Source organism: Balaenoptera acutorostrata, chromosome 19 (genome assembly GCF_949987535.1).
Source record: "Balaenoptera acutorostrata chromosome 19, mBalAcu1.1, whole genome shotgun sequence".
Classification (NCBI taxonomy): Eukaryota; Metazoa; Chordata; class Mammalia; order Artiodactyla; family Balaenopteridae; genus Balaenoptera; species Balaenoptera acutorostrata.
The window spans coordinates 52,467,809-52,494,091 of NC_080082.1; the positions used below are offsets into that span (position 1 = coordinate 52,467,809).

The 26,283-nt window shown below is 54.3% G+C and overlaps 3 protein-coding genes across 14 annotated transcripts; 2 read left to right on the forward strand and 1 right to left on the reverse strand.

Moving 5' to 3' along the window:
• The first annotated feature begins 1,704 nt into the window (after positions 1 to 1,704).
• Positions 1,705 to 2,699, forward strand: C19H19orf33 (chromosome 19 C19orf33 homolog). Its single transcript, XM_007180027.3, has 4 exons — positions 1,705 to 1,963; positions 2,085 to 2,179; positions 2,305 to 2,391; positions 2,526 to 2,699. Exons 1-4 carry the CDS (start codon positions 1,942 to 1,944, stop codon positions 2,661 to 2,663), a joined length of 342 nt encoding a protein of 113 aa, XP_007180089.1. The 5' UTR covers positions 1,705 to 1,941; the 3' UTR covers positions 2,664 to 2,699.
• On the reverse strand, positions 2,694 to 13,065 carry YIF1B (Yip1 interacting factor homolog B, membrane trafficking protein). 11 transcript variants are annotated; one of them, XM_057534296.1, is made up of 9 exons: positions 12,930 to 13,065; positions 11,493 to 11,543; positions 6,087 to 6,325; positions 5,901 to 6,005; positions 5,694 to 5,772; positions 5,503 to 5,560; positions 4,334 to 4,478; positions 4,157 to 4,250; positions 2,694 to 3,168 (listed from the first exon to the last, which is right to left on the reverse strand). In XM_057534296.1, the coding sequence occupies exons 3-9, from the start codon at positions 6,288 to 6,290 to the stop codon at positions 2,876 to 2,878; spliced, it is 978 nt and encodes a 325-aa protein (XP_057390279.1). In that variant the 5' UTR covers positions 6,291 to 6,325; positions 11,493 to 11,543; positions 12,930 to 13,065; the 3' UTR covers positions 2,694 to 2,875. The 11 variants fall into 11 exon arrangements, with proteins under 11 accessions (XP_057390279.1, XP_057390280.1, XP_057390275.1 ...); XM_057534297.1 differs by lacking the exon at positions 11,493 to 11,543 and having other exon boundaries at positions 12,930 to 13,059; XM_057534292.1 differs by lacking the exons at positions 11,493 to 11,543; positions 12,930 to 13,065 and adding an exon at positions 10,372 to 10,503.
• KCNK6 (potassium two pore domain channel subfamily K member 6) lies at positions 12,646 to 24,351 on the forward strand. Of its 2 annotated transcripts, none has more exons than XM_057534287.1 (3): positions 12,646 to 13,200; positions 19,876 to 20,331; positions 20,498 to 24,351. In XM_057534287.1, the coding sequence occupies exons 1-3, from the start codon at positions 12,699 to 12,701 to the stop codon at positions 20,719 to 20,721; spliced, it is 1,182 nt and encodes a 393-aa protein (XP_057390270.1). In that variant the 5' UTR covers positions 12,646 to 12,698; the 3' UTR covers positions 20,722 to 24,351. The 2 variants fall into 2 exon arrangements, with proteins under 2 accessions (XP_057390270.1, XP_057390271.1); XM_057534288.1 differs by having other exon boundaries at positions 12,649 to 13,200; positions 19,939 to 20,331.
• Positions 24,352 to 26,283: the final 1,932 nt, after the last annotated feature.

Consider the following 26,283-nt stretch of genomic DNA (forward strand, 5'->3'; position numbering starts at 1 on the left):
ACATATTACTTTTTAAAAAAAAAAATAGAGTTCATTGAGTTATAAGTTACATAAAACCCATTTCAAATATACAATTCAGTGATTTTTAATAATTTTACCAGGTGGTGCAACTATCACCATAAATCTGTTTTTGAACATTTTCATTCCCTTCCCCCCAGTAAGATCCCTCATGGCCATTTACAGCTAATCGCCATTCCCACACTCAGCTCCCAGCAACCACTAATCTACTTTGTCTCTCTAATTGCCTTTTCTGAATACTTCATATGAATGATATCATACAATATGCAGTCTCTTGTGTCTGGCTTCTTTCACCCAGCATAATGTTTTTGAGGTTTATGTAGCTGTAGCGTATGTCAGGAGTTCATTCCTTTTTATTGCTGAATAGTATTCCATCGTATGGATAGATATATCACATTTTGTATATCTATTCACCAACTGATGGACAGTTTTGTTTCCAGCTTTTTCTAACATACTCTACATTTTGCCTTGTTCCCCCCACTAGAATGCCAATTCCATGGGGCTGGAATTTTTGCTGGGTTTGTTCAGCTCTGTGTCCCCAGAACTTGAACTGTGCTGGACACATTGTAGGTACTCAATAAATATATGCTGAAGGAACACGTGAGAATAAAGATAACCTGAGAGAGTGGTAAGCAAGGGCTATCTATGCTGGCCACAAAGCAGGGGAAAGGGGATGGAGTGACGAGGCTCCTTGGAGCCAGCAGTCAGGGCAGTCTCCTCTAAGGAATGGACTTTGGAGCAGAGACCTGAATGCACAAGGCTGATTACTGCATGCTCATCACCATCCGGAGGCCTCAGCTATCTGCTCCTGCCTAAATGCCAGCCTTGCCTGCCACTCCTGCAGGTCCAGGCACCCAACTTGGCAGCAGGGCTGGGCTGGAGAGGGACTCCCAAGGACTCCTAGCTTCACAGCCACCGGAACAGATGACGCAGGGCCCAACTCCTCCCTGAGCCTAACCTGGGCCCTGCGCAGTGTGGGGAGGGAAGGCTGGGCTCGCCTGTCTGCTGAGTGACCCCCAGCGTGAGACAAAGGGGCCAGGCAAAGCCTTGGACTTGAGCTACACTGCCTGGGTTCGAATCTCAGTTCTAGCCTGTTCACAAGGGGCTAATTTTGTCCCTTGTCATCTTAACTGGTCCTTCAGTTTTCTCATCTGTAAAATAGGGATAGCAACTGTAGCTACCTTTTACTTAAAAACCAAACATTATTTTATAAGCACTTACTCGTTGTAACTGTGTGCAGGCATGGTTGTGGGAAACTAATCCATTTGATTCTTACAAGAGCTCCATATGGTAGCTGTCCTTTACAGATGAGGAAACTGAGGCCCAGAGAGGGGGAGTAACTTTCCCCAGATCCCTCTGCTACTAAGTAATACAGATGGGCTTCCAATCAGCAGACTGATTCCAAGTTCATGCTTTTCACTACTCAGACACTGCTTCTCACCAAGCCAGAGGCATTGTTATAGTGAGTTAATGTATCTGAAGTCCTTGGAACAGCGGCCCCGGCACGTAGGAAGCACACAAGAAGTGTCAGTATTATCACATAAAACAGAGGGCACGGGGAGGCACCCTCCCTCTCATTTCTTCAAAAGCAAGGACCTGACCCTTTTAGGGGAAGCTAATAACAGCTCTAGCCCCTCAAATCTGCAACTGCCCACACATTCCTCCCCCAGCCCCACCCACCGCTCACTTGCCAAGGCTCACTGGGTGCGTGGTGGTGTGGGGGAGACAGAAGTTAACTGTCCACCCTCCCCATTTCCCAGAGGACCAGTTGGGCGGTGCTGGGGAGGGGCCGTGAGTCAGGGCTAAGGACTCTGAACAAAGGTCTCGGGTGGGGCTCCTCAGAACTTCCGGGGCCGGCCCACTGCCTCTCCCCAAGGCCCGTCCCCTGCCTCTGGCCCTGCAGACATACCTTCTCTCACCACCATGGAGGTCGACCTGTCTGCAGGTGCGCTCCTGGGGAGTGGGTAGCTTGAGGGGCAGGGGGCCAGACTCAAACCCAGGGACTGCCTCCAACGGGGCATCCCCTGCACTTGCACCAACGCACCCAATTTCTCTTCTCTCTGCAGCCCTGAAGTCCACCTCCAAGAAGCCCCAGGGGGCAGGCCAGGTGGGAGACCCTAAGCACGCCCCCGCCAAAATTCAGGGAGCTGATAACCTGAAGGTAAGTCACTTCATTCTTAGGAGGGTGTTTCTGACCCCAGGGCCCCGGTAGGTCTGAGGCCTCCGACATGGGGGGATGGGAGCTGGGAAGGGGGTCCCCGGCCTCACTGCCATGCCTCCGACTAGCATCACCACGGCCACGGCCACGGCCACGAGCACGGAACCTCCTCAGATTCCAGCTGCAGCTCCAGCGACTCAGAAAATGAGGCGAAGGTAAGAGGCTTACCCCTCTCTAGCGGGTGCCCGGCGCCCCAGGTGAGGGCGGAGTCCCAGCCAGGAGTTCGGGCCGACGTCTCACAGGCGAACCCTCTCTCCTCTCCCTCCCCCCCCACCCCCCCGCCCCACAGCCCGGCGCTGCCGGCTCCGAGCAGCACAAAAGCGCCCCGGGCAAGGTCAAGAAGCCCAAGGTGAAAAAGGAGAAGAAGAAGGAGGAGAAGAAGGAGGGCAAGAAGAAGGAGGGGAAGAAGGAGGAGGCTTCCCACTAACGGGCCTGGTTGGGGCTCATTAAACCTTCTCTCGGCCTCCAGGTTGCCTTTTGTCCCCGCCCCGCCCTTCCCCATCCCCCTTCCCGGACCGGGCCTGCCCCCTGCTGGGCACCGCGCTCCAAGGAGAGGCTGCCCGCGCCGTGCCCATTACGGTTTATTGTTTCTGGAACAGTGGCCGCACTGCTCGGGGGCGGCCTGTGCAGCTGTAGATCTCAGCACCTCGGCGAGGATGGGGAGGGAGGGACTCGGGCGGCGGGGCGGACCCTGTGGCCGGCAGGTGGCCGGGAGATGAGCGGCGGCAGCGCGGTGGCCACCGGAAGCAGCAGCTGGAGGCGTCGCGGGGCCGCCCTCACCGAATCAGGTGGAAGGTGAGCCAGTACATGAGCAGGGGCTGCGCCGCCGCCACGGCCATGGTCAGGTACATGCGCAGCTGGTTCCGCGCCCCACGCACCGGGATGCCCTCGGCCGCCGCCTCGGCCAGGATCTTCAGCCGCAGCGTCCGGATCTGGGCGGGGGAGGGGTTCACTCTTGAGCCCGCCCGGCCTCCTTCCAGACTCCAGTTTCCCCACCCCTCCACAGGGCAGCTGCGCTCAAGTCTCTGCTCTTGAGGAGCCTTGGTATCTCCCAAACCTCCTAACACACGCGGAGGACCTGCTCCTCCTCCCAGGCCTTGGGAGAAAATGTGAGGGTTCCAAACTCAAACGCTAGGCGAGGCCTTGTAAGTGAGTGAGGTGAGGAACTTCACTGTGAATACTCCACCTGAGGGGATGGCCAGGCTTGGCCCTTTGGCCGCCACCAGCTTGTGTTGACCCTTGACAATTTTTCAACACAAGCCAGAAATGCCTTCTTTTTCTTCTTAACTTTTTCCCCCACCCCCTCCCCCACCAGAATTTTAAATAATGACATCTAAGTCGAAGTTTATCTGGGCAGATCTGGCCCACCAGCCACTAGTTTTTGCCCTCTGCTCCGCACACTGAATCCTCCCAGTACCCTGACGTGCAATTAGCATCATCCCCATTTTACAAAAGGCGAAGCAGGTTTAAAGAGAGGAAGTGGTCTGCCCAGGATCGAGCGAAGCCTGGGTTCAACCCCAGGCCTGGTGGATCCCAGTGCTCTTAACCAGCACCTCCACTCCAGCTGGATGAACTCTCAGAGAAGCTACTCTGAGGATACTGAACTCTTTTCATCCTAAAGGAAATTCTGGTAGGAAAGCCCATCATGCAAGGAGAGTGGAGTGAGGGTGAGAGCCCACTCTAGTAGCCTGGCTGGCGCCTCCTCTTCCTTCAGGACCCCGCTTGGACACCCCCTCTTCCAGGAAGCTCTCCGGACCCTCAGGCTAGGGCAGCCACTCCAGGGCTCCTCAGTTCACCAGCGTGGGGCCTCTGGTCTAAACTCCCCACCTGACATCCCCTGCTTGGATGCCTCCAGGGACCCCCAACTCTGCCCAGGAGGCCTGTGCCCTGAGTCCCCTCCTTCCCTGAGCCCCAGCTCACCATGAACACAAAGATGGACACACAGCACCAGCCCAGCACGAGGTAGTAGCCAATCTTTCCAAAGAGCAGGCCCATGAGGACCCCGCCAATCATCCTGTGGGGGAGAGGGGAAGGCTGGTCTGAGGAAGAAGCCCCAGGGCTGGGGGCTGGCAGTGGGAAGGCGGAGGGGGTACTCACCCAACATATTTGTAGCCCAAGAAGGCCACCAGGTCGATAGTGGTGAGGTCTGTATTGACAGTGACAAGGTAGAGGCTGAGCAGGATGGCCAGCACCTCCAGTGTCAGCCAGGCCAACGCCGAGCTCGCCTGCAGCCCCAGGAGGTCTGGGGAGAACCTGTCAGCATCCAAGCTCTGTCATTCAGTTAGCTGGCTCAGACCCTCCCTAAGCATCTGCCTGGGGACAGCCTGTATTGGGGGGGGGGGGCGGGCGGGGCGGGGCATGCTGGAGACCCGTCAGGGACCAAGATGGATCTGGGCCCTGTCCTGGAAATCCCATTCCCAGTGACAGCCCAGAAAGGTCAGGGCTGGGATGGGGGAAGCACAGGGCAGGGGAGGTGTGTGACCCCGTTGGGAGGTGGGTATCAGACACTTGAGCTAAGGCTTGAAGGAGTAAGGAGCTGATTGCAGAAGAAGGACCTTAGTCTCTGCCATATCCCCAGTGCCTCAACAATTAATTGACTCTAATGACAACTGTTTTCCATGCCACAAAGGAAATGGACAGGGGTCTATGAGTGAGAGGTGGGGGCCTGACGCAGGCTGGAGGGTGGCAAGGCTTCCCTGAGGAAGTAACGTCACAGTGGAGACATCATGAGTGAATAGGTGCTCAGCAGGTGATGCAGGGGAGGAACACACTCCCCAGCAAAGGGAACTGATGTGCAAAGGCCCTGGGGAGGCAACCCAGGTCCTCTGGAGAAACAGAAAGAGGACCAGAGTGGCGCAGCAGAGTGAGGGAGAGGGGCAGGCAGTGCCAGGCTAAGGAGCTGGGGCTTGGTCTGGGGACAGGGGAGCTAGGGACAGCTTCTGAGCAGGGGGGGACATGGCCAGGCTCACCTCTCAGCCAAGACCTTCCTGCTGGAGCCGGGGTGCAGGGGGTGTGTGGGGGCCGGGCAGCTGGTTAGGAGAGGCCGGGGAAGGATGGATTTAGTGTCATCCAGCACAGGGTGCGGTGATGGGCTGCACACGGGTGGGAAAGCGGAAAGGGGCAAGGGTGACCCTGCAGGCTCTGTCTTGGGCTAACTGGGAACACGGTGGGGCTCTTCTGAGGCAGGGAAACCAAGAGACCTTCCTGACTGCCCCTCAGCTCCCCCCAAACCCCACACCACTCTGCCTACTCCAGGCCTCTCTTACCTATCCTGGGTCCCCAGCGCCAGGCCAGCCACCAAGACGTAGGTGATGAACGCCATGGCTATGAGAGGGAGACACATAGACACTAGTCAGAAGAAGAAGGACCATCCAGGGCCTCCGGGCACCTAAACCTCTGCCCGAGACAGGCCCACCCAGAGGGAGGAGGGCACCAGGCCGTGGTGGGTAGGGTGAACCTGGAATGTAGAGGTCAGGCGCGTTGACGTCAAAGCGCGGGGCCACTGGTGTGTCCTGCTGGTACTGCACCTCCCAGTCCTGTGGGGAGAGCGGATGGAGCAGGCAGCACGCAGAGCTGGGCTCCTGGCCCGCCTACAGGCCCTCTCTCACCTGCCCCAGCCTGACCCACCCCTGCCTAGAGGCTGCCACCCCGCTCAGGTGCTCACCTGGTGCAGGTAGGGGAAGAAGAGCAGACCCAGCTTTTTGCCCACATACATGGTGTCCACGGCGAAGTAATACTTGAGCTTGGTGACGGGGATGAAGCGGTCGATCTGGGGAGGCAGAGCGCCAACCTGAAGCCCTGGCCCCAAGGCCCCTACCTGCCCCCACCCCCACCAGCCCGGCCCACTCACGTTCTTATCCACCAGCTCCTTGCCCTGCGCGGCGAGGCTGCTCCCGTAGGCCATGGCCATGTTGGACACAGGATCACCCAGGAAGGCCGCCTGGGGCGAGGCGGAGGCTGTAGGGTAGCCCAGGCCGCCAGGCGCCCGCTGGGCCCCGTAGCCTCGGCTCTGGGCCGAACTCGTGTCATCAAAAAGCTGGTGGGGGTCAGCCATGCCTGGCTGGGACACAGGTACCCTCCGCTTCGAGGCTGCAGCGGGAGAAGGGCGGGGAGCCTCATTCATTTTGCAGGAGCTCTCCCTCCCACTTCTGCCGCAGTGGGGCACTGGTTTTGCTGTCAGATGGGTTGTCTAGTCAGGTCTGGGCGGCCTCTGCCTGCCATCCATCCATCCATCCATTCATCCATCCAAATCACAATGATGATGATGAGGACGACGATGACGGCTACTATGTACTGGGGTTGACTGTGCACAGAATCCTGTGCTAAGACTCTTATAAACAAGGTCTCTAGACAGACCTTCTCCCTTCACGTTCCCTCTTACTCATCCAGCTCCAGCCACACCGGCCTCAGTACTCAGTGAACGCACCAGGCACATTCCCACCTCAGGGCCTCTTCACTGGCAGTTCCTCTGCCTGAATGCTCTTGCCCCAGACATCCTCAGGGCTCCCTCCTCTCCTTGAGGTCTTGGCTCCATGGGGCCTTCCCCAGCCATCCTGTCTACAACTGCATCTCCCTTGGTGCCACCCCCTCATCCCTCTTCCCCACTTCATTTATATCCACAGAACTCAGCACCAGCTGACATACTAGCTGTTTAATTTATTTTATTCACTGTCTGTCTCCCCCACTCAAATGTGAGCCCCCCCCACCAAGGTGAGGAGCTTTGTCTTGTTTGTGGCTGAAGCCCCAGCCCCTAGAACAGGGTTAGAGTAGGTGCTTGATAAAAACCTGATGAATGAATAAATGGCCATGCCCATTCTACAGATGTGGAAACCGAGGCTCAGACAGTCTAAATGACTTGTGCAAAGGGCCAAATTAAGGGAGTGACAGACCAGGATTCCAGCCCAGGTCACCCTGTTAAATATTGTAATAATTAAACCCCAGCTGAGCACTTAAACCACACACCAGGCCGTGTTCTAGACACTATGGATTAACTCACTTAATCCTCACAACAATCCATTTTGTGTTGGTGAGACTATCATCCCATTTTACAGATGGGAACCGTGAGCCCCAAAGAGGCTCAGGCCCTTGCCCAGAGTCATACAGATGGTGTGAAGCAGAGCCGGGTTTCAAGTTTTCAAAAGATCCCTCCGCTTCATGTGGGGAACAGACTGGGAAGGAGGGGACAAGATGAGGGGAGAGGAGGGGAGGGGAGGGGGGAGGAAGCTGCTGAGGTGGTCCAGGTGGGAGAGCAGGATAGGGCAGGCAGGGGTGGGGTGGGGAGGGGAGGGGCTGCTTCTGGCGAATTTTGGAGGTAGGAGAGGCAGGATAGCTGGAGGTGTGCTTGGCTGCGGTAGGGTAAGGAAGATGAAGGAATCCACACTTCTTCCCAGATTCTGGTCTGAGTGATCGAGTGGATGGGAGTGCTGCCTACTGAGATGGGGAATATGGAGAGGGCAGATTTGAACCCAGCACTCGGGCTCCAGCACCCTGATCAATAAGCCATGCCACCGCAGCAAACATTTACGGAGCTCTTCCTCTGTGCCAGGTGCCACAGTGGGAACAGGGTGGTAGGATTACAATGGGATGCGGGAGAGGAATCACATAATCCATGTCATGACTTTCTCTGCACCTCAATTTTCTCCTCTGCAGGATGGTGTCAACACTCCAGGGCAAAGTGACATAAACTCCTCAGCCCCTGGCCTGGCCCATAAAAAAGTGGTCCATCCCGTCACCTATTATTAATAACTAGCCCCTCGACTCTTCCTCTCCATTATTTGTAGCCTGAAAACAGACCCAGGTAGTCCTCTATCCCAGAGCAAGCAGCACTGGCCCCGGCCCACTTGTCCCCAAGCACCACTTCTCTTTTCCCTCTCCCACTTCTGGCCAAAGGGCTGGCTTCCTGAAAGCTTTAGTGTAAGCACTTCCTCCCTCTTTGTCGCCCCCTCAGCCCTTGGCATTTGGGGTTCTGCTCTCACCGGTCCCCTAAATGCCTCTGCACTACCAGGCCAAGGCTGTTATTCCACTCTCCTCAGACTCAAGCTCCTCAGCAGCACTGAGGCCCTTGCTCCAAATGCCAACCTCCAACTCTCTGCTCTCTTGGCTTCTGAGACACTGTACTACCTCTTTCTCTTTCCTGTCGGAGCCCCACAAACATCGACTGAGCACCTCTGTGGGTTAGGCTCTGCTGCGCGCGAGGTGGATACAGCATTGAACCAAAAGGGAAAAACTCCTGCCTTCATGGAGCTGATGTTCTGATCAGTCCCTCTCAATCAATGATTTCTCTCCAGCTCCCTGAATTGTGTGCCCCAATTTTCCACCCTTACCCTTGTCTTCTGTCTCTCACCTAGGGCAATCTCACCACACCCATGGCTTTCCGCAGCCACCCACCCTGTGCCCTGGGCTGTCTCTAGCCACCACTTCCTGCCAAGGCCCCAAGGCCTTTACCTCTGACATCAGTTCTCACCCACTTGGTCTCAATGTTACCCTCCCTTTTCAGACTCTGTCATCTTGCACCTGAATTAAATGTCCTCCTACCAGCTTGCCCTGTTCATTCTTAGCCCCAACAACTTCCTTTCCAGTCAACAGCCAGAATGATCTTTTTAAATGTAAAAGAGAATATTTCATGCCCTCTGCCTAAGATCGGTGCCCACTGTGCTGAGAATAAAATCCAAATGCCTAGGAGGCCCTGCATGACCCAGCCCTGCCAACCACCCTGGTTTGCTACCTCTCCTGGGACTCACTCCACCAGTCACAAGGGCCTCCTCCTCTCGGGCCCTGACCCTGCCAAGCTCCTCGCCCCCTCAGGCTTTTGAACATACAGTGCTATCACCTTGGAACACCTTCCCACAATTAACACCTGGCAATACAGCACTCAGGCCTCAGCTCAAAAGATTCCTTCTCAGAGAGACCTTCCTTACTCCTCAATATAAAGCACTAGCCCCACACTGTTCTTTCTCATAATATCCAGTGGTTCTTTTTTCTCTTCCAAGTACTTGTCACAATTTCTGAATCTATATTCATTTGTCTACTTGCTTACTCAGCACAGGCCTCCCACGCCTTTCCCACACACCATAAATCCCCTTCCCCGGGCTAATTCCTCATCATGCAATGTTACCTCTTCCAGGAAGCTTCACTGACACGGCTGGGCTGGGTCATGTTTCCTAATCTGGGCTAACACAACACCTCCATCCCAGCCATAACCACTCTGACTGTGCTTCCCCCATCCTAGCCCTGACCCCTCTGCCTGCTCTTCTCTTATCACAGCTCCATCACGCTAGACTGTCGCTGTCTTCTGCTCTGTACTGGTAAGCTCCATGAAGACAGGAACCAGGACTGATGGGCACGGCTGTATTCCCAGCATCGCCTACCACAGGGCCAGTCAGGCATCTTACAAAGGTTGAGGGAGGAATGCATGCATCATGTCTTAAGGCCTCCTCAACCCCTAGTCAGTTTCCGGCTTATTCTCTTTACAGTCCTAATCACTCCCGAAATTATCCTGCTGCCTAGTTTGCTTCCAAGTTTAGTGTCTGTCTTCCCACTAAACTCTGAGCTGTAAGTTGCCAAGTTGCTGGTTACTACTGGGTACCCAAATTGCAGCACAGGGCCTGGCACAAGGGAGCTGAAGTAAGATATGCTGAATGAATAAATGAGACACACGCACACTCCCGAAGATGAAGAGGAATTTAAAGAGAGATACAAATTCACAGACATGGGAAAAGGGGATTAACAGCACAATAAACACAGGTTCAAATCTTAAATGAGGGGTAAACACGGCCCTCTGCGATCACGCAGGGCTATGAACACCGTCCTAAGGTGCGTGGGCAACAGCCCAAGGCCACGGAAGGATGGGGAGAGGACAGACGGATAACTGAAAATGAATGAAAGTCGCGTTTTTCTGCACATCACACAATATCCTGCTCAAACTTGTTTTCTTCTAAAGGAATTTCCTAAAGAAAAGAAGAATCGAGTCCAATGCGCCCCCTACCCGGACCTGGCATCCCTGCGCTGTGCACACCTCGTAGCTCCAGATCCCTGACCTCGTGACCTCCGACCTGCGGCGACCTCGCCAACCGCCGAGGCGGCCCCGCCACGCCCCGCCCTCCCTATCTCCTCGGTCGGCCACGTACGCCACTTACGCTGCCGGGGCGTCCCCGCCGCCGCCAAGCCTGCCGGGTGCATTTTTCCCTGCCGCCGCCGCCACCGCCGCCCCAGCCACGGTTCGAAATGTGCCCGCCCGGTTCCCGTAGCCACGCCTCACCGGCCACACGACAGCCAATGGGCATCACGATCGCGCAGACGCCACGCCCCCACACGGAGGCCCAGACAAGCTGGCGGGTAAGAGGGGAGGGCTGGAGGCCGGTGACGTTAGGCGAGAGTCAGGCCTGCAGGGCAAGGAGGGCGGAGCCCGGAACAATCGAAGGAGTAGGCGGTGTCGTGCATGATGGGAAATGTAGGTGTCGAGCGAAGAGGGCGATGGGAAATGGAGTTCTCTATAGACAAACGCTCAATTTGGCTCTTGAGAACACTGGGGAGCGAGAGAAGAGTGTGGAGCAGGAGAGGAGAGACCCGTTAGTGTTCCCCAGGGGCTAAGCGGAGTTGTGCGGGCTCTAGCGCTTATACAGTTTTGGCAGACTTTAGGTATTAAAGTGATTATTTAGAGGGAGAAAAGGCTATCCAACAAGTTAGGTGGGAAGAACCAGGTGTCTTTCCTCAAGACGTATTGTTAAAAAACAAATTAGGGACTTCCTTGGCGGTCCAGTGGTTAGGCCTCCGCGCTTCCACTGCAGGGGGCGTGGGTTCCATCCCTGGTTGGGGAACTAAGATCCCACATGCCAGCGTGATGCGGCCAAAAAAAACCAAAAAAAACCCCACAAACAAAACAAACAAAAAAACCCCAAACTAAACCGAGTAAAATTTCTTAAATTAATTTTTTATTGGAGTATAGTTGCTTTACTAAACCGAGTAAATTTGAAGACCTATGGGATTTATTCAAAAATTTATGAATCTGGCAACATCCCATCTAGTAAATAGAACGGAGCTTGAAGGAGTTGTGCAAAATGGAGGTGTTTTTATAGAAGGAAGCAAGGAAGTTATTAGCAAGAGAAAAGAAAGAATTATTTCAGGCCAGGTCACCTTCTTTTGGGGGGAGGGTGAGAATCTATCTTATAGAATACCTCTTCTTCCTTTGCGGGGGTAGGGGGGTAGGGGTGGGGGCGTGGGGAGTGTAGAAATGGTGAGGTCCCACATGACAGATTACCTCGCTGGTGCTGACCAGGAAATTCCAGACTGGCCGATTAAGATTACCTTCCTGGGGAAGGACAAAATTGCAGTTAGGTCAGATGTTAAAATCTAGGTTTGGTATCATGGGCTTTTAGCACGAGTGACGCCATTTGGGGTCTGTGGTTTTTTCTCTTTAACAACATCTTTAGACATTTTCCCAAAAAGTCATAAAAATGCTCCTGTGTTGCAACCTGGTTTCCCTGGTTTGCCATAAAACATTATAACCCCCAGCAAGTGAGCACACACAGGCACACCTGCAAGTGAGGAGCCCTGAACATTAAGCTACCTTAGTCTCTCCTGTCTCTGCCCTCCGTCTCCCCCTTTATCTAACCCTGTCTCCCCCTCAGCCTCCCCTTTTCTGTCCCTCAGTCTCCTCCAGTTATCTCAGGCAAAGATAATGGTAGAAATGACTTCTGGGGAGTGATAGCTCTCCGGAAGGATGTCAGCAAGTGACCGTGTCACTGTGGCTTTCCCTTTCCTCCTCTGAGACACTGTCTTTTCTGGGGACCTTGAAGACTGTTCTGGTCTCTCAGTTATGACTCCTGGCTGCACAGTCCTCTAGGCTTCACCATCCCAGCCCCTGTCACTCTGCCTGTGCTTCCCTTATCACAGCCCTGACCCTCTGGGCTGTCACTCTGTTGAAGTGCGGGGAGCCCCCCCACCCGAGGGCAGGGCCCAGGGACTGTCTTGGTCACTGCGTGTCCCCAGCATCACCCAGCAAAGCGCTGGGCACAAAGTGAGGGCTGAGCAAAGATTTGGTGAATAGCTAAGGATCCTCACTCTGTGAGGGCACAGGTGACACCTGGCCCTGTGGTGTTCCCCTTTGTGAGTTAGACAGGGGTTCTCTCCAGGTGGACGCAGCCCCACTCCAGAACGCACGACCTGGCGCGTGGAGCGAGGGCTGGATTTCAGTTTGTCCCCTTGTCCCCTCAGCCACGCGCCCCGGTGCGGCGCACAACATTCGCAGCCTTGAGCAATGGCCCTAAGGAGTCGGGGAGCGACTCCTCGGTCCGCGAGCCGAAAAGAGACTTAGGATTCTCGCTGGCGTAGGGAGCCGCGGCTCCGGGGAGGAAGCAAAGGAAGGAAGGGGGAGGAAAGGAAGAATACCCCTAACCCAAGCATCCCTCCGATCTCCTGGGTCCGGGAGCGCCGGGCTCCTCCCTCTCGGTCCTCACACCTGGCGATGGGGCGTGCCTCAGTTTCCTCCACCCCCGCCCCTCCCCTTTTTCCTCTTCTTCCTCTTTGGGGCGCCGGGGGCCGCACGTCAAGCACTCCCGGAACTGAAGCTGGGCGCCTGGCGGTCGGGAGTCAGGGGCCACGTCAGCGGGGCGGCCGGGAGCTTGGCGAAACGGCCGGCTGCGCCATGCGGCGGGGAGCGCTCCTGGCGGGCGCCCTGGCGGCGTACATCGCTTACCTGGTGCTGGGCGCGCTACTGGTGGCGCGGCTGGAGCGGCCGCACGAAGACCGCCTCCGAGCTGAGCTGCAGACTCTGCGCCAGCAGCTGCTGCAGCGCAGCCCGTGTGTGGCTGCCCCCGCCCTGGACGCCTTCGTGGAGCGGATGCTGGCGGCCGGACGGCTGGGGCGCGCAGCGCTTGCCAACGCCTCGGGGTCAGCCAACGCCTCGGACCCCGCCTGGGACTTCGCCTCGGCGCTCTTCTTCGCCAGCACGCTGGTCACCACCGTGGGTACGTGAGCGCCGCCCCGAGCCCCCGACCCGGGACCCCCCGAGCCCCCGCTTCCCTAGGGACCCAGGAGCCGCCACGAAATACCCTGATCCCGGCGGATCATTCCCGATCTACTCTGAGCCCAGGATCCCCTCAAAACCCCCCAACGAGGACCTGGGACCCACACTCATGGGCTCCTCCACCTTGGGGAGCCCCCATCCATGCCTTTCCTCCCAGTAGGAAATCCACCAGTTCCCTCGGGGACCAGAGCCACCCTCAGAGTACCTTCCGGCGAGCATCTGGGACCTCATTCCTCTGCCTTAACTCCCTTGGAGACCCGGGTCTGTCCAGTCCCCTCTGGGCCTAGAACTACCCTCAGAGACCTCCTGCGAGAACCCCGGACCCTCTGCCTGAGACCCTTGCCCCATCTGGACTGGGACCTCAGCCATACTGAGCCAGCTGTCTCTGGCTCAGACCACCATCCCCTCCAACACTGTCTCCTGGTTCTCCAGATACGTCCTTCTGGGTTGCCCCTTGGGAAGCCTTACCCCAATCTCCTCCTGACCCTGGTGCCCCAGTGAGGACCCTGAATCTCCAGACCCTCTCCAGGTGCTGTCCCTAAAGACCTTACTGCCAGTAGACACCCGTCAGCCAGAACCTGGGGCCCCTATCTCAGACTTCTACCCCTCTGGACCTAGACCACTCCCCAGCAAGGGGCCCTGCCCTCCTCCTGACCAAGGACCACCCCGACCCTCATACTCCCCTGCAGGTAGCCCTGACTCCAGACACAGGGCCCCTCTTCACATATCCCATTCCACCTTAACATCTTTGTATTGAGGAGCCCTCAATGCAGGGTTTTCCTCCCAATAGGGACACCCCTGTTCCCTCTGAACGTGGGATTTCCAATTCAGCAGCCCCCAGCTATGGAAGTGTGTGAGAGAACTAGAGCACCTTCCAGGAAGGGCCGCTGACTTTCCAACCAGAAGCTCCCTAGCCAGGACTCCCACGCCTCCAGTCCCAAAACAGCACCAGCAAAAACCCCTACTGTTTTCCAAGCCAGGGACTCCCCATGGGGACCCTTTTGTTTATTTATGTTGGCCATCGCAAGGCATGCGGGATCTTAGTTCCCTGAACACAAACCCATGCCCCCTGCAGTGGAAGTGCGGAGTCCTAACCACTGGACCACCAGGAAATTCTTTGCAGACCTCTTTGAACCTGAGGACCCCTAGCTGAGACTCTCACCACTCTCCGGACCCTGACACCCCTCGTAAGAACCCCAGAACCACCTGGGACCCCAGCGCCCTCCACACACGCGGCCCCTGAGAGCAGAATCGCCCCCCTCCCCAGGATGCCAGCCCAGGTAGTCGGCTCTCTGCACCTGCTACCCCTCCCCCGAGAGCCCCTGCCCAACCTGAATTTCCCAAGAAAGGGAACCTCCTGGGGACCTGGGACCCCTTCAGTCTCCTCCAGACCCACAGCTGGGACCTTTCTCTCCACCCCAACCCTGCTGTAGTCTGCTTTGGACCTGAAGTTCTCCCTCCATCAAGGACACTCCAGGCTCTCTGTACCCCAGATCCCCACCCCCCGCCACTGTCCACTCAAGACCATTACCACTTTCCACCCTTGACACTCTCAGCCAGGACCTGAGACACACACCCCCCTTCCATCATCCCCATAGCATTGTCTACCCCCATCATGTCCCCTCAGGCATCCTTGGGCTCAGAAGCCCCCTCTGCCTGAGGATTCCCCTCCCAATCCCATTTGTGATCCAGAAAACACCCCCACTGGTGCCTGTCCCCCTTCTTCCTCTGGACCCAGGACCCCAGCCCCAAACCAGGATTCTTTTCAAACCAGGACACTGGCCTCTGATTTCAGATTACTGACTGGACCCCACAGATCCCCTTCTCTGGACCCCTACAGCCTCAGGTGGGACTGACACCCCCTCCCAGCCCTACCCGGGAAATCCCTCACCTCGGGGCCCCTCAGACCTGGAAAATCCCTTTGTTGTCAAGCTCTGCTGGTCCTCCCACAGCCCCTCCCCAGCCCCCAAACTTCCTCTTTGCCTCTTTGCTGGGATTTGGATAGGGGAGGTGGCTGGGGCCCGGCTAGCCCAGACCCCTAACTCCCCTTCCCTGCCGGCAGTAGCAGGCAGCCTTTGCCTTTTGTGCCTGTCATTGTTGTGTGGCTCAGCAAACCAAGGCCCCGGCAGCAGGGCTGGATGCTTCTCACAGACTCTTCCCAGTTGCTGGCTGGGCCTGCCCGACCTGCTCCCCGGCTTCACTCTCCCTCTGTCCCCTCCCAGATCCTGGCTTCTGAGAAGCTGTCCCAGGCAAGACAGGTGAAGAAGCCAAGCTCAAGGCAGGCACCGTCTGGGTGATCTCTAGTCGTCAGTGTCCTCCCTCATCTCATCTGTAAAATGGGGATAATAACACTCCCTACTTCACAGTAATAGCAATACCTGGTAGAGGACTTAACCACATACGGACTTTAACTCACTCAGTACAATAAGCCTTGTGAGGCAGGTACCATTAGTGGTTCTATTTTTTAGCAATAGAAACTGAGGCCCAGAGAGGTTGGACAACTTGCCCAAGGCCACACAGGTAGGAAGTGTAGCGTGCGGTTTTGAACTGAGGCTGTCAGGCCTCAGAGTCCCATGCTGTTAACCAACACACCACACTACCTCTTAGGCATGCATGAATGAAGGAGGGTGATGTATGTATATTGTAAAAAAAAAAAAAATTATTCTGACATTCGTTAAAAATGGTAGGTTATTGCAGCAGGGGAGAGAGACTGAACTCAATTCCGAATATAGCAAGGACAGCTGGAGATTTAGAGCTGAGAGCAAAGTGAAGGGGTCAGTGGATGGAAAATTACTAAGAGGAGGCATGGAAGGTAGGGGGATTCTTGCTAAACTGGCTTAATAGGATTCTTGCTAAAGACTGGCCAAGGACTTCGATATCAGTGGTGGATGGTGAGGAATTTGATCAGATATCAAGAGTGGGGGGATTCTCCCTAAACCAGCTGAGGATTCCTGCTAAAACTGGGCTTAGTCAAGAAGAGGGCTCAGGACTTCCCTGGTGGTCCAGTGGTTTAGACTCTGCACTTCCATTGCAGGAGGCGCAGGTTCGATCCCTGGTCAGGGAACTAAGATCCCACATGCCGCGCGGCACAGCCAAAAAAAAAAAGGAAGAGGGCTCAGAGGAGCCTGACTAAAATTTGGTCAGGGTGGGAGTCTGTGTCCATGTGAAGTGCCGGTAATAATAACTGAGATTGACAGAGCCTCAGTTATTATTATTGTTGCTGGTGAAGCCGGGAGCCCTGAATGTATCTGGAGAAATGGAAGACCATACGTCATTCAGAGAGACCTCTCCCACAGCGTCCCTGGTCTTGTCATAGGCCCTAGTCTTCTGAGGGGTCTTGTCATAGGCCCTAGTCTTCTGAGGAAGACCTGGGGCCTGGAGCTGGTCCAGGCAGCCTTGCTGTGATTGAGGCCAGGGGTGGAGGAGTCGGGCTCACCTGCAACTGGGAATGGGGGGAGGGAGCGAGCATTACAGTCATGCTAACTCTTTCTATGCCCATGCTAGGTGCTACACCCTGTCCCAACCTGCATTTGAGGAAGGCATTGTTTATGAGGCCATTTTGCAGTACTCTGAGGAAACTGAGGCTCAGAGAGGAGAAGTCACTTGGCCAAGGTGATGCAGGGACCAAATAACAAAGCACCGATTTGGACTTGGCTCTTGGAGGTAGCAAGTTGAGGCTCACAGCCCCCATTCTATTCTAACTTTATGATTTTTCTGTTTATAAGGATTTCGTGTCATCTGCAAACCTGTCATTTCAGCTAGGCTGCTGGAGTTTCTCTATCAAAAGCCTTGTATTAATGAAGCTTGGAGCCATAAGTGATAAACCTCAAATAACAGCTGCTTAAGTAAGATGGAAGTTTATTTCTTGCTCACATTCAAGGGAGTCAGTCCAAGACCAGAATGGTGCTGCATGGTCAGAGACCTTTGTGTTCCTTCATAACTCCTGGGCACGGTTTCCATTCCCAAGCTCATCTCATGGTCCCAGATGGCTTCTCACCTCCAGCCTTCATATCTGTGTTCCAGGCAGCAGGAGGAGGGAGGAAAGAAGGAAGATAGGCATCTCCCTTTCTCTAAGGACACTTCCTGGAAGTTGCTTGCTTCTTTCATATATACCTCATTGGCCATAAATTATTCCAGAGCCACACCTAGCTGCACTGGAGGAGGGAATGTCTTTATTACAAGTGGCCACCTGTCCAGCAAGAACTAAAGGATCCTTTATTTTTCCCTAGTTTTTTTTTTTTTTTTATTGTGACAAAATACACGTAACATAAAATTTACTACCTTAACCATTTTTAAGTGTACAGTTCAGTGGTATTAGGTACATTCATATTGTTGTGCAACTATCACCACCATCCATCTCCAGAACTCTTCTTATCGCGCAAAACTGAATCTATACCCTTATATACTAACTCCCCATTTGCCCCTCTCCTCAGCTACTGGCAACCATCGTTCCACCTTCTTTTTTTTTTTTTTTTTTTTTTTGGCTGTGTTGGGTCTTCGTTGCTGCGCACGGGCTTTCTCTAGTTGTGGCGAGCAGGGGCTACTCTGTTGTGGTGCGCGGGCTTCTCATTGCTGTGGCTTCTCTTGTTGCGGAGCACGGGCTCTAGGCACGCGGGCTTCAGTAGTTGTGGCATGCGGGCTCAGTAGTTGTGGCTCGCGGGCTCTGGAGCGCAGGTTCAGTAGTTGTGGCGCACAGGCTTAGTTGCTCCGCGGCACGTGGGATCTTCCCAGACCAGGGCTCGAACCAGTGTCCCCTGCATTGGCAGGCGGATTCCTAACCACTGCGCCACCAGGGAAGTCCCTGTTCTACTTTCTGTCTCTATGATTTTGACTACACTAAGTTCCGCATATAAATGGAATCACAGAGGATTTGTCTTTTTGTGACTGACTTACTTCACTTAGCATAATATCCTCAAGCTTCATCCATGTTGCAGCATGTGTCAGAATTTCCTTCCTTCAAAAGGCTGAATAATATTCCATTGTTTGTATTTACATTTTGTTGATCTGTTCATGCATCTATGGACACTAGGGTTGTTTCCACCTTTTGGCTATTATGAAGAATGCTGCTGTGAACATGGAGGTACAGGTATCTCTTCAAGCCTCTGCCTTCAGTTCCTTTGAGTATATAAAAGCCAGGGGATCCTTTTGTGTGGAAGACGGGCTCAAGGGAAAGCCTGCTCGTATGTGCAATGCCTCCACACTTTCTTACGGGTCACAGGGCAGAATCTGCAGTCTTTTGGGCAAGACATTTTACTGTCAACATAAACCAGGCCCCTTACCACTCCAGTCATATCTCTGACCCTTTGGTTTGCTTTATTTGGGAAATCAAAAGAGATTTTAAATTACACATTGCCAAAGTGATCCAGTTTCACCCACACCTGAATTCCCCTTTATCGTGTTTCTGTTTGCGGAACTCACACCCACCCTGGCCTTCTTGTGTCCCCACGGTCTCCGGGAGCACAGTGGGGCTTGTCACACCCATTTTATTTTTTTTATTAATTTTTATTTTTTATTTTAATTAATTAATTTATATTTATTTATTTATTTTTTTGGCTGTGTTGGGTCTTCGTTTCTGTGCAAGGGCTTTCTCCAGTTGTGGCGAGCAGGGGCCACTCTTCATCGCGGTGCGCGGGCCTCTCACCGTCGCGGCCTCTCCCGTTGCGGAGCGCGGGCTCAGTAGTTGTGGCTCACGGGCTTAGTCGCTCCGCGGCATGTGGGATCTTCCCAGACCAGGGCTTGAACCCGTGTCCCCTGCATCGGCAGGCAGATTCTTAACCACTGCGCCACCAGGGAAGCCCCCACACCCATTTTAGAGTAGAGGAAACTGAGGCTTCGAGCCAAGGTAAAGCCTGCACCCTTTATTCATTATTTTGACTATCGATCAAGTGCCCACTCTATGCCAGATACCAGGGCTACGGTAGTGAACAAAACAGACAGAAGCTCCTGCCCTCCTGGAGCTGGCACCCTGTGGGGAGACAGACAGTAACCAAATAAATAAACCATATAGTATGCTAGAAGGTGTTCCGTGCTATGAAAACAAACTAAAAAGAAGAGTTGGGTAGGAGGGTGTAACAATTTAAAGTGGTGAGGGTGTCACTGAGAAGGTGACATTTGAGCAGACCTGAAGGAGGGGAGGAAGGGAGCCATGTGGATACCTGGGGGAAGAGTGCTCCACCAGGAAAGAACAGCCAGTGCAAAGGCCCTGAGGTGTGAGCGCGCTGCCCTGGATTGTGTGGTGCCCCGTGGGTCACCATAAGGACTTTGTCCTTTTCCCTGAGGTGGGGCCACAGGGGGACTCTGAACAGGGGAGGGACATGACCTGACTCACGTGTTCACAGGGACCCTCTGGCTGCGTGAGGGGAGAAGGGAGACCAGGCAGGAGGCTGCCGGGTAGACAGGACCAGGATGGAGCCGTGGGGTGGAGTGGGGCGAGTGGGTGGGTTTTGGATCTGTCTGAAGGTTGAGACAACAGACAGAAAGTGGGTGTGAGTGACAAGGGAGTCGAGGACGACACCAGGCTCTTGGCCTGAACAGCAGGAAGGGTGGAGGTACCATCACTGGAGATGAGAGACTCTAGGAGAGGTGGGTTCGAGAGTGAAATTAGTCCTTGGTTTAGAGTGGCCACAGACCCCGGAGTGGATGCCGAGTTGGAAGAAGGATCTCCCCCTCACTCCCACAGGCTACGGGTACACGACGCCGCTGACCGACGGGGGCAAGGCCTTCTGCATTGCCTTTGCGCTCCTGGGCGTGCCGGCCACCATGCTGCTGCTGACCGCCTCGGCCCAGCGCCTGTCGCTGCTCACCCACGCGCCCCTGTCCTGGCTGAGCCGGCGCTGGGGCTGCCACCCCCCGCAGGTGGCCCGCTGGCACCTGGCGGCCCTGCTGGCGGTCGTGGTGACCATCTGCTTCCTGGTGCCGGCCGCCGTCTTTGCCCACCTTGAGGAGGCCTGGAGCTTCCTGGACGCCTTCTACTTCTGCTTCATCTCTCTGTCCACCATTGGCCTGGGTGACTATGTGCCTGGAGAGGCCCCCGGCCAGCCCTACCGGGCCCTCTACAAGGTGCTGGTCACAGGTGAGTGGGGTGGCTGGCCGGGGGCCGAGGGCCGGGTCTGAGGGGGACCTGGCCCCAACCCCGGGGGGAAGTTGAAAGTCACAGCCCCATCCTGGGGGGTCCTGTAGCCCCACGGCCATGACCTGGAGGTCTGAGTCCACCCATCGCCCCTCTGCCGTCTCTGCAGTCTACCTCTTCCTGGGCCTGGTCGCCATGGTGCTCGTGCTGCAGACTTTCCGCCGTCTGTCTGACCTTCATGGCCTCACAGAGCTCATCCTGCTGCCCAGTCCATGCCCTGCCAGCGTCGACGAGGATGGGGACGATCGGGTGGACATTCTGGGCCCCCAGCCGGAGCCACACCAGCAACTCGCCGCCGGCGTGCACGCTGACTACGCCTCCATCCCCAGGTAGCGGCGGCAGGCGCCCCGGGGCTGCGGACCTGGCCTGCGGCTGAGGGGCCCAAGGGACTGGACTGACAGACTAGCACGTCCGCAAGCACGTGCCAGTGTTCCCGAGGCCCTGCCTCCGCTATCCGTCTGTCCTTTGTCTTACCTGCCTGAGCACCACCCGGATCCAGGAACCAGCATTGCCTTGTTTCCCCTGCCCCTCCTCTCACCTCCCTGCACACTCTGTGCTTCCCTGGCTTTCTCACCGTCTCTGTCTTTCCCTCTCCCCGTCTCTTTGTTTCTCATTCTTTGACTCACGCCATCTGCCACTCACCACCTGCTGATTCTCCCAGGCTCTGGGCTCAGACTTCATTTCAGGTGCTAGATCAGTCACTCCACTTTGGCCAAGTGACCGGCCCTCTCAGAGCCTTGATCTCCTCGTCTGTCAAGTGGAAAGAGTATATTCACTCATTCAGAACTCCCTCCTGTGTGCCAACCCATGCTGGGCAGTGCTAGGGACATAGTAGTGTTCCAGATGGTCTGGGCCCTGCTCTCATGGGGCTTGCCATCCTGTACGGTAGACAGACCTGTCCCCACACAGTGACAGTCCATAACAGGCAGGACTTCAGTGGGGGGGGTGAGGGTGAGGGTGGGCAGAGTGGTCAGGGCTGGGGTGGAGGGAGCACAGGGAATGTACCCAGTCCAACCTGGAAGGTCAGGGAGGGCTTCCTGGAGGAAGGGGCAACTGAACTCAGACCTGAAATCTGAGGAGTAGTCCGGGGAAGAAGGTGTACCTGACTCATTTTCCTCAAGTGTATCCAGGGAGCAAGACACATTCGGAGACTCCTGGGGTAGGCTTGTATGATAGAATCTTCTTCAGCAGCCTGGCAGGCAGGAAGCTAAGGCACTGCTCTTCGTGAGACACCATTGTAACAGCTGTTCCCGTTTACCAAGGACTAATTACATTAGGTGCACTGGGCTCTGGAGCCAGCCTGCTTGGGCTCAAATCCCAACTCAGCTGTGTCCTGCCAGTGTCCTTGGGTGGTCACTTTGCCTCTGTGATTCTTGGTTTCCTCATCAGTAAAATGGCAATAACAATAGTTACTTCAAAAGATGATTTCACGAGCCTGCCATGTTATTCTGAGATGCTTTCTTTGGCCAGGCCCTGTTCTGGGTACTTTACATATGAGGTAGATAATGATAATATTATCAGTGGACATGGGCATATCGTAAGCATCCTTAAAGGACCATCTTGGGAACTTGGCTTCTTTCTTGAGGGCACTAGAGAGCCATGGAAGGGTTTTGAGCAGGAGAGGGCCATGGTTAGGTCTGGGTTTTAGCTGCTGTGTGCAGGGGGACACTGACGCTGGGTGCCCAGGGGAGGCTGGGGCAGGAACAAAGCAGGAGACAATGGGACTGGGTAGGGCCAAGGGAAGGGGAGGAGGGGGCGAGTCGAGGGATGCTCAGAAGGCCAAGTGGACAGGCCATAAGCCTTACAGACTTGCGAGGGATAAGGCCAGACAAAGGTCCAAGGTTGCTCAGCTGCCCCTGAGGTGGGAGCCTGGGAGAAAGAACAGGTTTGAAGGGAGATGCTGAGGCTTGTTTGGAACATGGTGGCTTTGAAGGGCTAACGGGACACACAGGAGGAGGCATCAGGAGGTTACAGGACCCTCAGGGCAAGGGCTCAGTGGGTGGTTGAGGCTGGAGACAGATGAGGAAACCAAGGCCGTGAAGGTGGGTATGACAGCGCTGGGTGGGAATGAAGAGAGAAGACCAGCCTTGAGAAATCAGCCTTAGGGTATTTATATATTTATATCAGTAAGGAAAGATTTGGGTTGCAAGTAACCAAATCCTGACTGGCACTGGCTGAAACGATGAGATGGTTGTATATTGTACATCACCAGAGTTGGGGACAGCTCCAGGCATGATACAATCCACAGCTCCAAGAGGGTCTTGTGGCCCCAGGTTCCCTTTCTCTCTGCTCTGTTACCCTCAGCTGAAGGCTTGGCTCCCACATGGGCTCTCCTCATGGCCCCAGAGTGGCTGCCACAGGTCCAGGAGTCACAATTAGACATGTTAATTTTTAGTACAGGAAGTTGGTGGGGGGCGGTGGGGGGGGGGGCATCTCTTCCCATGGTGCCTTTTTGGAAACAAGGAAACCTTTTCCCAGTGTCTGGCAGCAGCCTTCCTCTTCCATCTCATTGGCCAAAATTGGCTCACATGCACATCCTGAGCCAATCATTGGCCAGAGTGATGGCATCAGCATGATTAGCTTGGATTCCTCAGGATTCCCCCTACCACCCAGGTGTGAGGCTGGGGCTGAGGTTTTAGTTTGCAGGCTGGTGAATACATGAACAAAATTGGGCTTCTATTAGAAAGGCAGAAAGTTGGGAGAATGGGCAGACATCAATAAACTAATCAGCCAAGGCAGTGATGTACAATTATGCAGGTTGGGACCTACATAAGGGATGCCTGGCTGTTAGGGTGGAAACGAATAGCGGCTGAAGTTCATGGCTGAATATGCCCAAAAGGGACTTATTTTTCTAATTAACATAACAGCCCCATATGGTGAGCAGTGACCCTTCAAGCAATGCCCTCCTACCAGAGAGAAGAGCTTACAAAGGAGACAGAAAAGGAGTTCTAGAGAGGAGTAGGAAAACCAGGAGGGTGGGGAGTATTGGTAAGAGATGAGAGAATTTTAAGGAGGGAGAAGGCAACGTTGTCAAATGATGCTAAGAAATCACACAAAATTGTGTTAATAACAGTGATAGAAAACACTTATATAGGATTTACTGTGTGCCAGGCATTGTTCCAAGCCCTTGATACACAAGAATTTATTTAACCCTCCCAACAACTCTGCGAGTCAGGTACATTCTCCATATTGCAGATGAGGAAAGGAGGCCCAGAGAGGTTAAATAACTTACCCAAGGTCACACAGGAAATGCAAAACTGGGATTTGGACAAGGTTTTGGTTAGTCACCTTGTCCCACGGAGGCTCAGAAACACCCGCTGTCTAGCTGTTTCTCAGTCTCCCAGCCTTCCTGGCTCCTCAGCTTGGTCGTTGACCCTGCTGCTGAAGTCACTAGCTGGGTGGAAGGCAGTTGCTTGGGGGAGGTGCCTGTGTGATCTGGTTTCTGCTCCTCACCACTTCTCCTTCCAAATTCCCCCAGAAAAAGAAATCAGGCCCTGCTCAGTTTAAGATATTAAAAAAAAAAAAAAAGCACATGCTTAAAAATGGAAAAAGTAGAAAAGACTGTACAGTGAAAATTAAGTCTTTCTCCTGGACTTGGGCTGTGTTGACAGATTTCTCAGGTCTCCTTCTAGGCATGTACCAGCAATATACATGTGTGTGTATATGTGTGTTTTAATTTTTTTCTTTCACTCTACATAAGTGGTACCTAGTACAGTGAGGTGGTTACAATCACAGACTCTGGAGGCAAAGTTCCTGGGTATAAATCTGAACTCTGTCACTTCTAGGCTCTGTGGTTTTGGGCAACTGATTTCACCTTCCTGTGCCTGAGTTTGCCAATCTGTGAAATGGTATGATAACAGCACCTACCTCATGGAGTTGTTGGAGAATTAAGCAATTTAATACTGTCAAGCTCTTAGAACAGTGTCTGGTGCTCAATAAAATGTCAGCTAATGGTTATTCTCATTTCTGCACCTTTTTCATATTATATGTTTCATATATACATGTATGATTTTATATGCTTTTCTAATATTCTCTTTTCTGCACCTTGCGTTTTTCACCAACCCAGTGTCATTCGGAGATCATTCCAGAGGCACACAAGTAGGTCTCCTATCCTTTTTTATGTCTGTGGTGCCTCCTCTAGGACCCACATCCCATAAATTATTTCCACGTTTCATTAACGGACATGTGGGTGGCTGCCAGTCTTTTGCTGGCATAAGTGATGCTGTAGGGTGTACCTTGTGCATCAAGGTAACAGAGGCCCTCCCCTTGGTGGGGCTATATTCCTGAGTGGGGGGAGTGCCATGAGGACACCCCAGTCTCTCTGCCTCTGTGAGTCTAGAAGGGCTCAGGTGCACAGCTGCTGGATTTGTTCCCTCAGATGAAGTCACCCTCCCTGGTCTGTGGGGATGGGCTGGGGGGTGGGGAGCACAGACCCCTGTCAGCTCTTCATTTACGTAGAACACCTATAATGTGCTGTGTTGCACAGAGTTGGGAACAAGTGACAGAGAAAGCCCTAGGCCCTACCCTCACGGAGCCTGTGATGCAGTGGGAAACAAAGACCCATTCCCAGACAGACATGGCCTAGCATGGTCAGGGGAAGGATGGGGGCTGCTCACATATCGTAGACAAGACCTGAAAGGAGGAAAGTGGTCAGCCGGTGACAAAGTAGGGAATAGCATTCCAGAGGGTGTTACAGCATGTGCACAGTCTGGAGGAGAGCGACCATGCCTGATGAAGGATATTCAAGTCGCTCCGTGTGACTAGGCTTTGGACTACAGAGGGAGAGAAGAGATGCCTGGGATAGGAGGGACAAAAGGGACGAGATTATGCAGGGCTCTGGAAAACAACTGAGTTTGGGTGTTTCCCTGGGGTCCTGGGGAGTCATGGAAGGTTCCCAGGGTGTTGTTCCCAGACCATTAGTATCAGCATCACCTGGAATCTTGCTGGAAATACAAATTCTCCAGCCCCATCTCAAAACTTACTGAATCAAAACCCCTGGGGGAGGAGCCCAACAACCTGTTTTAACAAGCTCTTTTGGTGAGCCTAATGCACGCTAAAGTTTGAAAACCACTGGGGTTTAGAGTAAAATCAGCTTTGCCGTTCATCAAAAAATCATGGTCTGGGGAATTCCCTGGCGGTCCAGTGGTTAGGACTCCACACTTCCATTGCAGAGGGCCCAGGTTCAATCCCTGGTCGGGGAACTAGGATCCGCGGAAAAAAAAAAAAAAGTCATGGTCTGAGTCCTTAACTGTTAGGCATCAGAATACCAATGAAAACTGTTAACTTATTGAATATGTACTTGTGCCAGGCATTCTTCACGTGCTATCTTATTGACTTCCCAAAACAGCTCTATGAGATGGCTGCCTTTGTCCCTGTTCTGTAGAGAAGGGTGTTAAGCCGCAGTAAGATTAATTCCCACATGGAGACCAAATTTTTTTTCACTAGAATTGTGATAACAATGTCTGATTGGGTAGAAGGATAAGTAGGCGAGAACCACCAATAGGAACTCCTTGAAGGCCTTCCCATCGCAAACTTCGTCCCCAGCACCCTCTGCCGGCCAGGCCTCGCGCTACTGGGTGTCGAGCACTGCCCTCCCTCCACCCCCACAAGCCGTAGGCGCCGGCTGTGGTGCGCGTTACCATAGAGACAGGCAGGCGCGGCAGGCGTGCCTCGAGAAAGGCAGAAGTCGGTTGTGGAAGTGTAGGCGGCCATTTTGAGACCGGGCAAGAGGGGCGGGACTGGAGCGGCAGAGTGACGGTTGACCGGTTTAACTTAGAGACTGGTACCACGGGTCTGGGAGAAGAGGGAGGTGCCAGGGGTCATCCCTGGGAGGGAAGGGTGGGGCGGGGGCGGGGTTAAGAAGGGGAGGAGAGGGGAGGGGGGAGGCGAGGAGGG

Coding starts and splice junctions, on each gene's coding strand:
- C19H19orf33 (XM_007180027.3), top strand. CDS start 1,942: ATGGAGGTCGACCTGTCTGCAG. Junction 1,964..2,084: donor GGAGGTCGACCTGTCTGCAG/GTGCGCTCCTGG, acceptor TTCTCTCTGCAG/CCCTGAAGTCCACCTCCAAG. Junction 2,180..2,304: donor AGGGAGCTGATAACCTGAAG/GTAAGTCACTTC, acceptor GCCTCCGACTAG/CATCACCACGGCCACGGCCA.
- KCNK6 (XM_057534287.1), top strand. CDS start 12,699: ATGGGGCGTGCCTCAGTTTCCTCCACCCCCGCCCCTCCCCTTTTTCCT. Junction 13,201..19,875: donor CACGCTGGTCACCACCGTGG/GTACGTGAGCGC, acceptor TCCTTGGTTTAG/AGTGGCCACAGACCCCGGAG. Junction 20,332..20,497: donor CTACAAGGTGCTGGTCACAG/GTGAGTGGGGTG, acceptor CCGTCTCTGCAG/TCTACCTCTTCCTGGGCCTG.
- YIF1B (XM_057534290.1), bottom strand. CDS start 10,414: ATGCACCCGGCAGGCTTGGCGGCGGCGGGGACGCCCCGGCAGC. Junction 6,006..6,086: donor AGGAGCTGGTGGATAAGAAC/GTGAGTGGGCCG, acceptor CTGCCTCCCCAG/ATCGACCGCTTCATCCCCGT. Junction 4,251..4,333: donor TTGGGCTACAAATATGTTGG/GTGAGTACCCCC, acceptor TCTCCCCCACAG/GATGATTGGCGGGGTCCTCA.